The 14,708-nt window shown below is 45.1% G+C and overlaps 1 protein-coding gene across 1 annotated transcript in view; it reads left to right on the plus strand.

Annotated features, from left to right (window-relative positions):
* IFT52 (intraflagellar transport 52) overlaps positions 1-13,602 on the plus strand; it is a 32,791-nt gene extending 19,189 nt beyond the window's left edge. Inside the window, exons 10-14 of the mRNA XM_082857160.1 lie at positions 3,988-4,142; positions 8,043-8,130; positions 9,143-9,251; positions 11,351-11,496; positions 13,326-13,602. Of these exons, the coding sequence (XP_082713286.1) occupies positions 3,988-4,142; positions 8,043-8,130; positions 9,143-9,251; positions 11,351-11,496; positions 13,326-13,373 (546 nt within the window). The 3' untranslated portion in view covers positions 13,374-13,602. The remainder of the gene's footprint in view (positions 1-3,987; positions 4,143-8,042; positions 8,131-9,142; positions 9,252-11,350; positions 11,497-13,325) is intronic.
* The last annotated feature ends 1,106 nt before the right edge of the window (positions 13,603-14,708 follow it).

Genomic DNA, 14,708 nt, shown 5'->3' on the forward strand with positions numbered 1-14,708 from the left:
AAGTGATGCTTTTTAAATTTATTTATTTATTTTTGGCTCTGTTGGGTCTTCGTTTCTGTGCGAGGGCTTTCTCTAGTTGTGGCAAGCAGGGGCCGCTTTTCATCGCAGTGCGCAGGCCTCTCACAATCGCGGCCTCTCTTGTTGCGGAGCACAGGCTCCAGACGCGCAGGCTCAGTAGTTGTGGCTCACGGGCCCAGTTGCTCCGCGGCATGTGGGATCTTCCCAGACCAGGGCTCGAACCCGTGTCCCCTGTATTAGCAGGTAGATTCTCAACCACTGCGCCACCAGGGAAGCCCAAGGAGTGATGCTTTTTGGCAAGACGAAGGCCATGTTGTAAAAAAATAATAAATCAATGAATTATATAATTCGTCGTAGAGTTCAGTGGGGTGGGAGCCTCTCTCTGTATATGTAATAATTGGAATTTAATTTATGCCTTCTGGCCCAAACTTTCAGAGTCAGTATCTGTAGAGAAATACTTCTTTCAAAAATATGAAGGGTAAAAAACTAATTTTTTCATGAAGAAACAAAGATCATCAGAATTTAAGTTTTAAACTCTCGTTTTGTTGCCTTTAGGAATAACAATCCTAAGGGCATTATGATAATACTTATCAGACAAATAAGAGTGGTGAGACCAGCACTGGACTAGGAACCAGTAACTACATTCTAGGTCCCACTCCACCATGAGCCCTGGGACCTTAAGCAGGTTATTTCGGACCTTTTTCATCTTAGTTTTCTCATTAGTTTTGGGAACACTAATACCTGTGTTCTTTGTCTCACAGGATAATTGTGAGGCCTAAATGAATAGATGTAAATTTACTTGTTAAACTAAAGGCTGTAAAAAGGGCTATATATCTATCAAGACGTTAAAAAAAAAACTCTTGTATTTATTATCTACCAAGCACTGTATATCACATACTTCCACATAAATCATCCTGTTTAAACCTCACCACAGCCCTGGGAGGTAGATGGTCTGATTCTCATTTTACAGATGAGGAAACTGAATTCTTCAGGATTGTAATATGCCCAAAGAGCAAGCAATTACAGAGCTGGGACTCAAACCCAGGTCTCCTAATTCAAAGTCTACTCGTTCTTCCTTTAGTTCTGTGTTTCTTAAACTCTGAAATGTCAGGAAAGTGATTTCTTGGCGATAGGTAGCAGGAGGTGGGCAGAGGCCATCAGAAATGGCTGCCCGCTGACTGCTCCTGCCCTCAGCTGAGGACTGACTTCTCTGGGAAACCCAGGGGCTGACTAGGGTTAGCAAACGCGAGCGCCCTATGTCTAAAATACTCCCTTACCTGGAAACATTAAGTGTGGAGCTATTTTGCTTAAATTTCTCCTAAAAAGTGATGTTCGCCCCCAAAACAGAAGAATTGGGGTACAGCCAGGAATTCGCTTTTCAGGTCTCACAGGACCCAACTCTGAGTGGACGGCATCTTTGACAGCCGCCAATCCTACTTAGAGTGTCGTGGGTCGAGGGAAGCAGCACTAAGAGGTGCTGCATCTGCTCCTGTCCTGTGTGGCCACTTTGCTCCTGCTAAGTTTCTGTCATTCCTGTTTTCTAGCTGAGGAAGCTGAAGTAAGTAAATTCTTCAAGGTTCCCACTTCGATTAATACCTGCTCAAGCCATTCTTAACACCCACTTCAGGCTGATTCCGGAGCCTGAGCCTTTTCTACTGCTCTGTTGTTCACACTCCACCACGTGTGACACTGGGCTGGTTCCAAAGGGAAGAAGCATCAGTAGAAACCAGAGGAGGGGAGTGTTGTTAAGGCCTTTCTCTAAAACCGTGCAGTTTCATATATCTTCCAGTTGTGAGACCTGGTGAAAAACATTCTTTGTATTGTAAGGCTTTGGAAAGTAAAACACTGGACCCAGTAACATTGTACAGTAAGAAATTCTGAAAATCTAAACTTCCTGTGATTTCACATCAGATCTTATTATGTTGGAATGGGTTTCAAACCCAGACAATAGCCCAGTTTCAAATGATATTTAATAAAATAATAAAGAGCTGAAGGAATTTACATAACAAGTTTTAACCTCAAAATCTGCCAGGAAGTCATGAAAACCAGTGGTCTTGGGAGCACTCCTTTTATTTATTTTTATTTATTTATTTATTTTAACATCTTTATTGGGGTATAATTGCTTTACAGTGGTGTGTTAGTTTCTGCTTTATAACAAAGGGAATCAGCTATACATATATCCCCACATCTCCTCCCTTTTGCGTCTCCCTCTCACCCTCCCTATCCCACCCCTCAAGGTGGTCACAAAGCGCCAAGCTGATCTCCCTGGGGAGCACTCTTTTTATGTTTCTGTCTGGACATCTAAGTCCTTGCTACTTGTCTGAACTAGGATTTTGTAGCAGGCTTCTGTGCGGAGCTAAGAATCAGCCACGGGACCTTTGGGGTTGCTGGGCCCATACTTACCTCTGTGCCGTGACCCGAGTGTATGTTCTGCCATAGTCAGCGCCCTTGTTACTGCTCTCACCTTCATCCCTGTCCTATTAGAGGGTTGAAGCCTCTACAACAGCCAAATAGTGCTAGGAAGGGCATTTATTTGTTGACGCTTCTCCCTTGTTTCTTGTCTAAAAAAAAAGTTTGAGAATTGGGGGAGTTTTCGACACTTGGGATATAGGGAAAAGTGAGCCTGTTTGTCTTGACGTCTCATTTCCGTCACGCTCAGGCACGTTTCCCCAAGTGCTGGCTCTGGAGAATGTGGAACAGTATGTTGTGGGTGACTTCAGAGACCAGTTTTTAAAACTATCACCAAGTTGGCCTTGTTAGAAGTCAAGGCTAAATGCAGTTCAAAGGGAAATTAGGAATACACAGACTCCTGGTTGCCCGCATGCATTTATTTAAACTTCAGTTTATTGCTCGACTAGGTAATGCCTTCACATAGTTTGGAATTCAAAAGCATACGCAATGAACAGTCTTCCTTCTGTCTTTGCCCAGCCACTTGGTTCCCCTCCCCAGTGACAGCAGTCTTAGCAGTTTCTTGTATGTTCTTCCAGAAAGATTTTATATAGAGATGAATATGCATATGTGTATGCTCTCCTTCCCCCTTGTTTTACCCAAATGGTGCTGTGTACGCTTTGTGTATACACTGTCTAGCACCTTGCTTTTCACAGTTACCAGTATGTCTTGGAGGTTTTTCTGTACGTATTCATAAAGAGCTTTCTTTTGATTGTTTTTTGTTTTGTTTTTTGAAAACTGAATTTTCCATTATTTGTACTGTGGTATATTTAACCAGTCTCCTATTGATGGTTATTTAGGTTTTCCCGGTCTTTTACTGTTACCAGCAGACAGTACATGTCATCATTAAGGGTTCTCAGCAGTGCTGCAGGCATGTCCTCGGCTAGGTGAGAAGGGCTGGGGTCTAGTGTCCAAGGAGGGGTTGTCTGTGCTGGGGTCACAGGTGGTTCGAACACAGGACAGGAGAGAAAGCAGAGTGTACGGCCCAGATGCTAGTGGGTGGAGAGAGGATAGATGTTGAAATGGTAGCTTGTGGACTTTCTTTTATGATTGTGTCTTTTTTCTCACTGATGTAGAAAATAAGATCATCAGCTAAAATTAAGAGATAGAAAATCATATTAGATGGTTGAAGTGACAGAAGGAAAGTGTTGCCTACGAGAATGGGAAAAGGGAATGAAGTTGAGAATTTAGTTGATGGCTGAGCACTCAAGATCAGTGTGTAATGAAAAGGAGACCAGTCAGCAGGGTTGTGCGTTTCTCCAGCCATATTCAGCTGTGTGCGGACCAGCATGAATCATTGCAGAGCTGGGTTTTGTCAGCGTTGGGGATTACCCAGGTGACCTTTGTCCTTCTTTCCACCGAGAGTGGCTTATTTAAGCTTTAGTTGTCAGTGATCATGAACAGTGAGATGTCTTAGCAAGAGAGTAGAAATATTGCAGATTTAGACCTGAGGCGCTGGAGACCAGACAGAGTAAATTCTTGCCCCTGCTATGCTGAAAGGAACCCTCTTGTGGCTTTCAGATTTCCGACTACATGATGCTGCCCGACACGGCCACCCTGTCCGAGCGGCTGCGAGTGTGTCTCCAGGAGGGCGATGAGAACCCTCGGGACTTCACCACCCTCTTCGACCTGTCCATCTACCAGCTGGATACCACTTCCCTCCCCAAGGTCATCAAGTCAGTACCTCGGCTCTCTCAGCTGCTCTGCACGCCATTGAGTGTTCGGTTTGAAAACACTAGCCTGGGGGCGGGAGTTAGGGGCACGGCAAGTGCGGTGTGCAAAACGTGTTCTCAGACCTGTGAGGAGGTTGGCCGAGACAGCTGGGAGTTTGGGGCGGGGCTCGATACAGAGGAAACTGCCAGCAGTTGTCAGTTCCTGCTGTGTTCCAGGCTCTGTATTGGACATTTAGAGAAACCAACTTGTTCCGGTTTGCCCAGGACATTCCTGGTCTGAGTACAGAGAGTCCCACGTCCCAGAGACCCCCCTCAGTAAACCGAGGTGGGCAGTCACCCTGTAAGCACTCCACACTGTGCCTTCATTTAATACTTTCAGTGGTCCTCTGAGTTACCTGCCTCACTTCCAGCTGAGGAAACTGAGGTTTAGAGAGGGAAAGGATTCTCCCACGGTGGGAGCAGGGATCTCAAGCCAGGCCTGAGTGTCTTTCAGGCCAGTCCTTGACTCTGTTTCATGCCGGCTTTGTTGGTGGTGTTCTGCATCCCTAACAACAGGGGCAGGGCCTAACACTTTTGAGCATCTCTGGCCTGGCACGGGATCTACATCTGGATAAACCAAAGGCTGAAGGCACAGCTACAGATGATTGTCTAACATCCTGGCCCTGTACTTATGTTCAAGGTCATCAAGCACTCATAGAGCTCTGACTGTGCTGAGCACCGTACCTAAAGTGTATGGTTTTATGGAGGAGACAGACAAAAGCCGTGATGCAAGGTTAATCTAATGCTAAATGTGAAATGTAAAACTGGAGGCCATGGCATAATGAGGAGAGAGAATTCGATTCTGACTGGGGTAAGCAGGGAAGGCTTTAAGAAAGAGGGGCCGTTTTAGCCAGGCATTGAGGATTTCAAAAAACATTTCTGCGTGACTTGTGTCTGCTTGGCCCTCTGATGGATGGCGCACTTTAAGGGGTGAGAGGATTTCAGGAGATGGTTTGGGGTGTTGGGAGAGAACATTCTGCAGGGAGGTTGCTTTCTGAGCAAAGGCAGGGTATGTCCAGGCAAGGAAGTTCATTCCTAGTTGCCATTTGAACTGCATTTAGCCTTGACTCCTAACAAGTACCGTGTTAATTTTTTTATGTACATTGCTTTATCATCTACTAATCACAATACAGTTATTATCCCTGTTTTACGTATGAGGACACTGAGGCACAGAAAAAATAAGTGAGTTGCTTAAGGTCACGCGGCTAGGTTTTGGTGGCACCTGAATTTGCATCCAGCCGCTCCTAACCCTGAACCTGGGAAGAAATTATCTGGAGATTTATTACTGTAGGAAGTTAGAGAGTCTCTGAAAAAGAGAACAACACTGACACCCCCAGAGCTGCCGGGGCATCTCTGTCACCCCCTCACCACCTGCAGCCTGCGGGTGGCAGCCAGGTTGTAAGTCCTGCCTGCACATTTGGCTCTTCATTTGCACTTTGGTTTTGAGCTCTGATGTTCTCCTTCTAACTCAGGGCTTTTCTTAGGATAACAGAAGTTCCAGCAGGCTGCTCCGCTGGCTGCTTCCAGTCCGACCGGCTTCTGCCGTTTTGACTTGCTTCTCTCCTGATGCAGGTGGACCAGGCCATCACGACCATTCTTCAGTGTTGAATGAGGGACTGATTGGAACTGTCTGCTATTTTAGTGTCGGCAGAGTCAGGTGGTGGATGTTTCAGAGGCTTGGACGGCTCCTTTAATTGTATTTGTCTTTCATACCACAGCAAAGGGCAGGAGTTACTGGTTTACAGTTTCTGTATGGAGCTCTTAGGTATTTTTATTCACATGTAACAACTTTTGAATGCAGTTTCTCTTTTTGAGTAAAAATTGCATTCGTCATTAAATATTTCTGTCAGCTGTAGGGTATTGCTCTGAAGTGACTTCATTTGTCCAGCCGGTCTTTATTGATGCCTGTGGGGTGTGAGGTAGAGACAAACAGTGTGGCGGTCCCTGCCCTCAGAGTCCATGGTGGGATGCAGAGTGAGACATGGGCGGTGAAAATGCACCACCAGAGGTCAGGCCAGAGTATTCTGGAATATAGAGCAGCCCCATTTCACAGATTTGTGTGTAGCAGTGGCATTTATTCTTGCCCTTTTCCCATATTGATCATCTTTCTGAATTAGGTTTTGCTTGCTTTTAAGATTAGCTTCTCCACCCATTCCCCACCGCCATCAAGTACATGTTGGCTACTAGTAGGAGGACGATTTGGGCAGGTGGTGAGCCGAGTGGACAAAGGGAAGACTTAATGGAATTTATTTTATTACTTACACAGGGCTTCAGCACAGTCAGCTCTACCTAGGGACAGAAAACAGAATGTCATGGCTAGAATGACCAAGGCCAGGACTTGGCATCAGGGTTCTTTGTGTGTGGGTACTAGAACCTTTAGCTTAGAACTGCCTCTAATTCTGCCATCTGGGTAGACTGAGTCGTGGGGCTTCTGGTTGGCAGGGATTAGCCAGGTCTGAATTCTGACCTTGCCTTTGTTGCTTCCTAAGCACATGACCTTGGGGAGCTACTTCAACTCTATACCTCTGTTTCCTCTTCTGGAAGAGATTACACCCACTTTCCAGGGCTGTTTTGAGGATTACATTAAATAAGTGCCTCGCACAGGGTCAGGCACAGCACGTGGCATGTGGTAGATGCTCAAGAAAAGTTATTTCTCTTCTCTCCGTGGGGATCATCTGCTCATTGCTAGGATAGACGCTCCCCAAGCATCTTGGACTAGTGGAGGTGGTGACGGCATAAGCTCAGCTAGCCATCTTTCTGCGGTCATAGACCTGTCTCCTTTCTCAAAGCACCCCTACAGAGAAAGTCATGAACTTTGTCCACACCCCTTGGCATTTGCTTGCTTAGATGAATTTTGAAAGGCCACAAATGAGCACACAATTTAAGTTGGGTGAGTGAGTATATTTTAATTTGCCTCATTCCCAGAGGAGGTCACAGAGCTTGTACAATCTATACCCCGATGCAGAAGGTCAAATTAAGGTTTGGGAGGACGGAGGCAAAGGGGAAGCCGCAATAAAAAAACTACCGTGGGGGAAGGTCAGCCCTTGACTCCATTAACTCCTTCGTGCCGTTCTCACTCCGCCACAGCTGCTCTGGCTGCCCTGCTGTTCCGTGAAAATGTCTCGCTCCCCTTTCCCTCCTCTTGTTCTGGCCTCTGCCTGGGACGCCTCTGAGGGAGACTGCCTGACCTGCCCCTCCCTCACTCAGGGCTGCTCTGGCAAAGCCCCACTCCCTGCCCCTTCCCTGTCTCTGTCCCTCTCTCCAGATTAGCTTTTCTTCCTAATGCTTCTTAATCCCTGGCATCTTGGCTTTTGTTTATTGTGTGTCTCTCTTCCGCTAGAATGTCAGTCCCATGAGGGCCTGCCTTGGTCTCTTTTTTCCCCTGCTGCCGTACTTCTGGCAGATAAAACTGCCTGGTACACAGTAGGTGTTCAGTAGATGTTTGTGGAGTGAATGAGCACACAGAAGTGCATATCCTGTGGATCTGTTCAGTCGCCAGAAGCAGACTTCAGATTTGACTCCTGTCTCTTGACGGTGAAAACAGAGAAGGAAACACAGTGAGTTACAAGATTCACGGTGTCCAGTGGGTAAAAATTAAAAGCCTATTTAGGAGAAGCCCGATAGGAAACTTGAATGAACTTTCCCTTTCAGTTCTCAATAAAGTCATGCCGTCTGTTGCAGTAGAGAAGATTCCTGAAAGGATCATTACATTACGTGTAACAATACATTTTGTGTGATTTTTATTTTTTTGCCAAAGTGCTAAGCCTCCTGATCGTTGGAGACGAGCACCGTGAGATCAGATAGACATGCTTTGCATCAGTGTCTCATCTTGATTCCTGCTTTTTTATCTTCTTCTTAACACAGGGCTCACGAACAGCTAAACGTGAAACATGAACCTCTCCAGCTCATCCAACCTCAGTTTGAGACGCCACTGCCAGCCCTTCAGCCAGCGGTCAGTGGGTGTGTGGGGGGCATCCTGCCGCGGAGCCCCGCTGTTTGCCCCTCCCTCACCAGCTGGCCTCGTGTGGGGCTGGCTTCCTCATGGGGTCATGTTTCTCTGGCTCAAAACATGCATAGAGACCAAACCTGTTAGTATTCCACAGGGACTTCCATTTGGTGTAGTTCCCAACTGAGGAATCACGGGTGTGGACCTCTCTGGCTGTTAAACGTTTCCTGTCTTGTGGGGTTGAAGGGCATGTATGAGAACACCTGGCTGAAAAGGAGGAAGAGCTTTGTGCTAGAAAGCTTTGAGCTCTCCAGGCAACGGGCAGTCAGATTCACAGCACAGTTCTAAGAGCCCAGGGGACAGTCATGTGTCTATAGGTTATTTTTCAACATTCCAGTCCAGCGTGAGTTCCACTTGCCTTCAAAATTGTCTTATCCCACCACATTCTGGAAGGTTATGAGCCAATTGGCTTCACCTTGGTAACCTGAAAATCGGCCACAGTGGAAGTGTTTACAAAACGGGAAATGACAAATGCTACAGATGAGGCCTCTCGTTTCGAGTGATAGCTCAACATTTATCAGCACACCACTGCCTCATACCTGCAAATTCTGGCTATAGGTTCAGCACTTTCTACATTAATCTACATCTGTTTCCCCAATTTCTGTCCCTGAAGAACTCATCATCAGATGAGAAACGACTCATGCAAACGACTCATGTTCAACACAAATTTGCACAAAATGCAAATAAGCCGGATAAGCCCCAAGCTGTGTGTCCTTGCATGAGTCGGTACATGCAAGGGCGCTGGTACATCAGCTTGGCGAGTTTGGCGGCATGCTTGGAGCTGGTTCTACTGGGTTGCTTGCACTGGGCCGCCGTCTTGCTTGCTGTGGCCTCATGGGTTAGGGCGGAAGGAGGTGATGGGCGCTGGGCCGTTCTTCGTCTCATTTTCCTTACATCTCATCATCGTCGGTTATGGCTTTGGATGCGCTCTTTCATGAAAGACTTTATTGCCTTTCAGGTTTTCCCTCCTAGCTTCAGGGAATTATCACCCCCTCCGCTGGAGCTGTTTGACTTAGATGAGACGTTCTCCTCTGAGAAGGCCCGGCTTGCTCAGATCACCAATAAGTGTGAGTGTGGTCAAATTCTTGTTTGTTTTCTTTTGTGAGTTTTATTAAATTGTGAATTTCTGAGATTTGCCCTGAAAGAAAGCTTAGAGTTTGTTTAGGGAGAACAATATGAATGGAAGTGTAAAAGCACAGTTTGTGTTTATTTCATGTGAATGATGTGGCTTGTTTCCCTAGGGGTCAGTTAGCTCAGTGAGCTAGAACATGGTGCCAGGCAGAGGCCAGGGTCTCAGCTTTAATTCCTGTGTGTCTTTAGTTCTGACCTGTTGGGTGACCCCAGGATGAATTCTGACTCTGGCTGCCTCTTAGCAAACCTAGGCCATTGGTCACAGGAGCCGTTGAATAAAAAAATTCAGTCAGGGCCAAGAGAATTACAGAGACTTCAAATTGGAAGGGATTCTAGAGAGAGTCAAGTGTGCCCACCCTGACCCGTGGGTGAGGAAATGAGGCTCCGGGCTGCAGAGCTGCAGGGTGGGTGGTGTTCCCGACTCTCAGCCCCGTGCTCCTCCTGACATGCCCTTCCTCCAGCACAGCAGGTGGGCCTGCACACATGGATTTGGAGACAGAAAATTGAGGCAGTGACCCCACTCCTGGGAATCTAACCTAGGGAGATAAATGAAGGTACACAGATGACTACGACATTACTTATTAAAAAATAAAATACAGTTGGGAATAGCCTTAGTGTTCACTCACAGGGAAATGGTAGTAAATTGCACCACATTCAATCAGTGGGACAATATGTAGTCTTTATAAAAGAGGCTTACAAAGGCCAGGGGGTGACACTGAGATTCCTAAATGAAGAAAGCAAGATATAAAACTGCACTTAGAGTAGGATCCCAACTATGTGAACATCTATATGTGCTCGAACACCAGAAAGGAATGTGCAAAAATGAAAATAGTTCAATGTCAGACACCTTTACTGCATCTCTGTTCCATGCCGGGCATTGTGGTAGGTACTAGGCAATCAGAAATTAGCAAGACCTAGTAATTAGTCCAGTGGGAATAATAGACCTGTGAAGGATCAGACCCTTTGACCATGCGTTTCTGTTTCTAGCGGTTTATCCTGCAGAAATCCTAGTAGAAATGCATAACAGAAAAGATACAGAGATATTAATTGTAGCATTCAAAAAATAGACAACAACAGTCTAATAGTCTATCAGTAGGAGAATTGGTTTAAAAAAATATGAGACAAAGTGGAATATTATACATGTGTTCAAAGAAAGATGTGGAGCATAAGCTTTGACTGGCATGTCCATGTTACATTGTTAACTGATGACAGCAACTTACAGAACTATTATAGTTTGATCCCCTGTTTTTACACATATGTAGACATGTAGACATACATGGCAGTAATTACCCTAGGAAGTATTGGTGGGGGTAGAGCTAGAGTGAGAGAACACTTCTATCATAACTTTAAAAATGCAAATCAGAGGGGAAGAAAAGAAATTACAGTATAGTGTAAGTAGGGCAGTAATGGCTGTCCATCCTTGATACAGGACTGGGGATGGTTACACAGAGAATTATGGATGATTTTTTGTTTCTTTTATTTCCTTTCCTATAATATTGCTATAGTAAATGCTATTTAAAATACCCCTGGGACTTCCCTGGCAATACAGTGGTTAAGACTCCATGCTTCCACTGCTGGGGGCGCGGGTTTGATCCCTGGTCAGGGAACTGAGATCCTGCAAGCTGCGTGGTGCAGCCAAAAAAATTTTTTTAAATAAATAATATAAATAAAATAAAATACGCATATGTCCTTCACATAATGATCCTTGCGGCAATCAGAGAATGGTACTTTGATTCCCCGCTGGTGGGTCCTGTTCTTTGTAACGTAGGAATGCCAGATCTGGTGATAGCGAGCCAGAACCTGGCTAGCTTTATTCTAATTAGGAGTGTCACACTTTTGTCCTAATTTACAAAAACAGCACATCAGAGACCTCTACAGTTTGTCACTGTTTAAGTCCTTTGGTCACATTACCCAAGGGAGAGGTGAGTGATCTTGAGAGATGTAGGAACTTGACAGGGATACCCAAACCACAGTAAGTCTGTACTTGGGGAAGGGCAGAGTCACGGGTGAACCTAACTGCCCCAGCTGTGCTTAGGTACTGAAGAAGACCTGGAATTCTACATCAGGAAGTGTGGTGACATCCTTGGAGTCACCAATAAACTACCAAAGGACCAGCAAGATGCCAAACATATCCTCGAGCACATCTTCTTCCAAGTGGTGGAATTCAAGAAATTGAACCAGGTACAGAACCCAGAAGGCCCACTCAAGTGGGAGTCCTTCCAGTGGTGATATCATCCATAAACTGGACTTCTCGTGTTCCATGCCATTCATTCTGCGGGCATTTCACTAGCTACTAGGTGAACAAAACAGATGATGTTCCCTGCACTTCTGGGACATATATCTAGCTGGAGGAGACAGTAAACAATAAACGTAATATATAAGTAAATCACATAGGATGCTAGGAGATGATAAGCGCTATTAAAAAGTAGAGCAGGGTCAGAGGGATCAGTGTGCTGAATGTGGTGATATTAAATTAAATAGGGTGGTCAGGATAGGCCACACTACAAAGCTGACATGGGAGCAAAGACTTGAAGGTGTTGAGGGAGTTGGCCATGGAGATAGCTGGGGGACAAGTGTCCCAGGCAGAGAGAAGACCTGTGCAGAGTCCCTAAGGCTGGGCTCTGCCTGGCTTGTTTGAGGGACAGCAGTAATGCCTGTGTGGCTGGAGATAACTGAACCAAGGATGGAGCAGCAGGACGTGAGGTCAGCACCTTATGTTAGAAATCATCTTGCCCAGGGCTGAGGACCAAGAACTTAAAAATTATGCCTGGCCTTCATCTTGCGTATCCCTGGACAGGATTTCTAAAATTAAATGTCCAACCAAGGTTGGTAAATGGGCATTCATTTATATACTACTGATGAGAGAATAAGCTGGTTCCACTTTTATGGAGATATTTTTTATAATATCGTTCAGAAGCCCTAAATATATATATATATATATATATATATATATATATATATATATATACCTTTGACCCAGCAATTCTAATGCTTAGAATTTGTCTTAATAATATAATCCTGGGATTTCCCTGGTGGTCCAGTGGTTAAGATTCCACACTTCCACTGCAGGGGGCACAGATTCAATCCCTGGGCGGGGAACTAAGATCCTGCATGCCATGTGGCGTGGCCAAAATATATATACATATTCTGAATGTGTGCAGATTTACCAGTCAGGATGCTCAGTGAAGCACTGTTTTAATTGAAGAAAAACTCTCATCAGTAGGGAACAAGTACCTAGGGTGCATCCATAAGATTAAGAATGTTTAGAAGGATGTTTAAGGACTTAGGAAGACATTCATGATACAGTGAATGGGGTGGGGGGAAAGGACTATAAAACAGTATAAAGAGAATGTCCATCTTTCATACACACACACACACACACACACACACACGATTTTAGGTGCTGAACAGAAAGACTGATTAGGATCTGAGCCACTACTGGCGGGAGCTGGCTCTGCTGTGTACTCATACTATAATATATGCCTCGTATGTGCCGGCCTGGTGCTAGATGTCAGGGCTGTGGCGGTGAATGCTGTCGTTGCTGTCTGCCTGAGCTACGTGCAGTGAGCGAGACAGGAACATCTGGGCAATTAGAGTGCTCTGAGATCAGTACCAGGAAAGCAACTCAGAGGCAAGGTATTGGTAGACTTGCTCAGCACTGAAATGTGGGATCGGGGCCAGGTAGATTCCCAGCAGTACTTACCTTGGTGGCAAGGCAGGGTCAGGCCCCTAAGGCCAAGGTAAGAAGTCTGGTGTGGTGTCTGCATCAGTACCTTCAAATGTATTTGCTCCCCATTCATCATGGTGGGTGGTGGGCTGTGGTCAAAGCCCTGTCCTGGTCGTGAAAACTTAATCCTCGGGCTGGATTTAGCCTTAAAGCCCAGAGATTAGCTATGTGTCCCAATCAATGATGATTTAGAATCTCTAATCAAAGTCCAAAACAACAAAGAGTTCACATTTCAGGTTTTGAACTGAAATTCTAAAATTCTCTGTCTTATTCCCTCATCCAGGAACATGATATTGATACAAGTGAAACGGCATTCCAGAACAATTTCTGAGGACCAAGCCTCTTCAAGCATTTTCTGCCTCCAGATTCTCTCTTTATAAACTCTTTTTGAATTGTCCCTCCATTCTTTATCAAAATTGTCTATACAGTCTTTCTTCTATGAGCTGTGGAAGGTCTGTGCATCTTCTATAGTGCCCAGAGAGGGATAACATTTCTAACTTCTGTAAGGTATGTTCCATTTTTTAAATTAAACCTGTTTGAATCTGTATTTTTATAATTTATGCATCAGTCTTTCATTGAAGTCTTTTCTTTCAACTCCAGTTCTAGATTTGAGTCTCTTTTATCAGAAGCATAAATAACTCAAGCTTATGAATACTGTACAGCTTTTGGACTAGCTCAAAAGGATAGAAAACAAACTTAACCCACAGTCTGTTTGCCCCACTGTACCTAATGAAAAAGGTAAAATAGTTGATAGGTATCTTCTTTACATAGCTTACTCACTCCTTCATCTCCCAGCTGCACACAGGCACAACCATTTGGAGGCTGTTGCCTTCACCCACACTTTGTCCCTCTCCTCTGAGCTCCTGCCACTCAGTTCTATCATCGTTTTAGGTTATAATGCAGGGCAAAATGTGATCATCTGTCCCAAGGACAATGGGAGAGACTGTACCTGCTTGAACGGAGCAGTTGATGTGGAAATGCACAGCATTTGTGCATTGTGCAAATGTACTGGATACACTGGTAACCAGCTTTGGGGAAAGCCTGAAAGCCAGATAGAAGATTGCAAAACCACTGCCAGTGTGTAAGGGGTATGGTGCAATGGGAATAGCTTAGCTGGTGGGTTCTGTAAAGATAGAACTTTGGAAGGAAGGTCCTTAGGGGGAGTGTCATATAACTCCAAGAGGAAGTAACGAGAGTGTGGATTTAAGATGCTGTTGTAGGAAAGGTGGCATTCTGAAATAGATTTGGTCTGGGCGTTAGAGGTCAGGTTGGCAAGATTTTAAGCCTGACTGCCTGGGACAGTGGCGGAGTTTTTGGAAGACAGGGATTCTGAAGCGTGAGCAGTTGCAGAGCATAGGAGCCAGCTGAGACAGTGGCAATACGTGCAAGTGGTAATAACCAGTAAATAGCTAGAAATACCTAACTAAGGCTTAGGAAAGGTGTCCAGTCTCAAGACCTGAGTTGTTCACATGGAGTTGGATAATTGAAGCCAGGAAAATAGTCTGTCGAGGAATTAACATTTTTGGAAGTTCATTTTTTGAAATTTGTATTGGAGTCTAGTTGCTTTACAGTGTTGTGTTAGTTTCTGCTGTACAGCCAAGTGAATGGTTATACGTATACATATATCTCCTCTTTTTTAGATTTCCTTCCCATTTGGGTCACCACA

This window comes from Leucopleurus acutus (assembly GCF_964270905.1).
Source record: "Leucopleurus acutus genome assembly, chromosome: 16".
Lineage (NCBI taxonomy): Eukaryota > Metazoa > Chordata > Mammalia > Artiodactyla > Delphinidae > Leucopleurus > Leucopleurus acutus.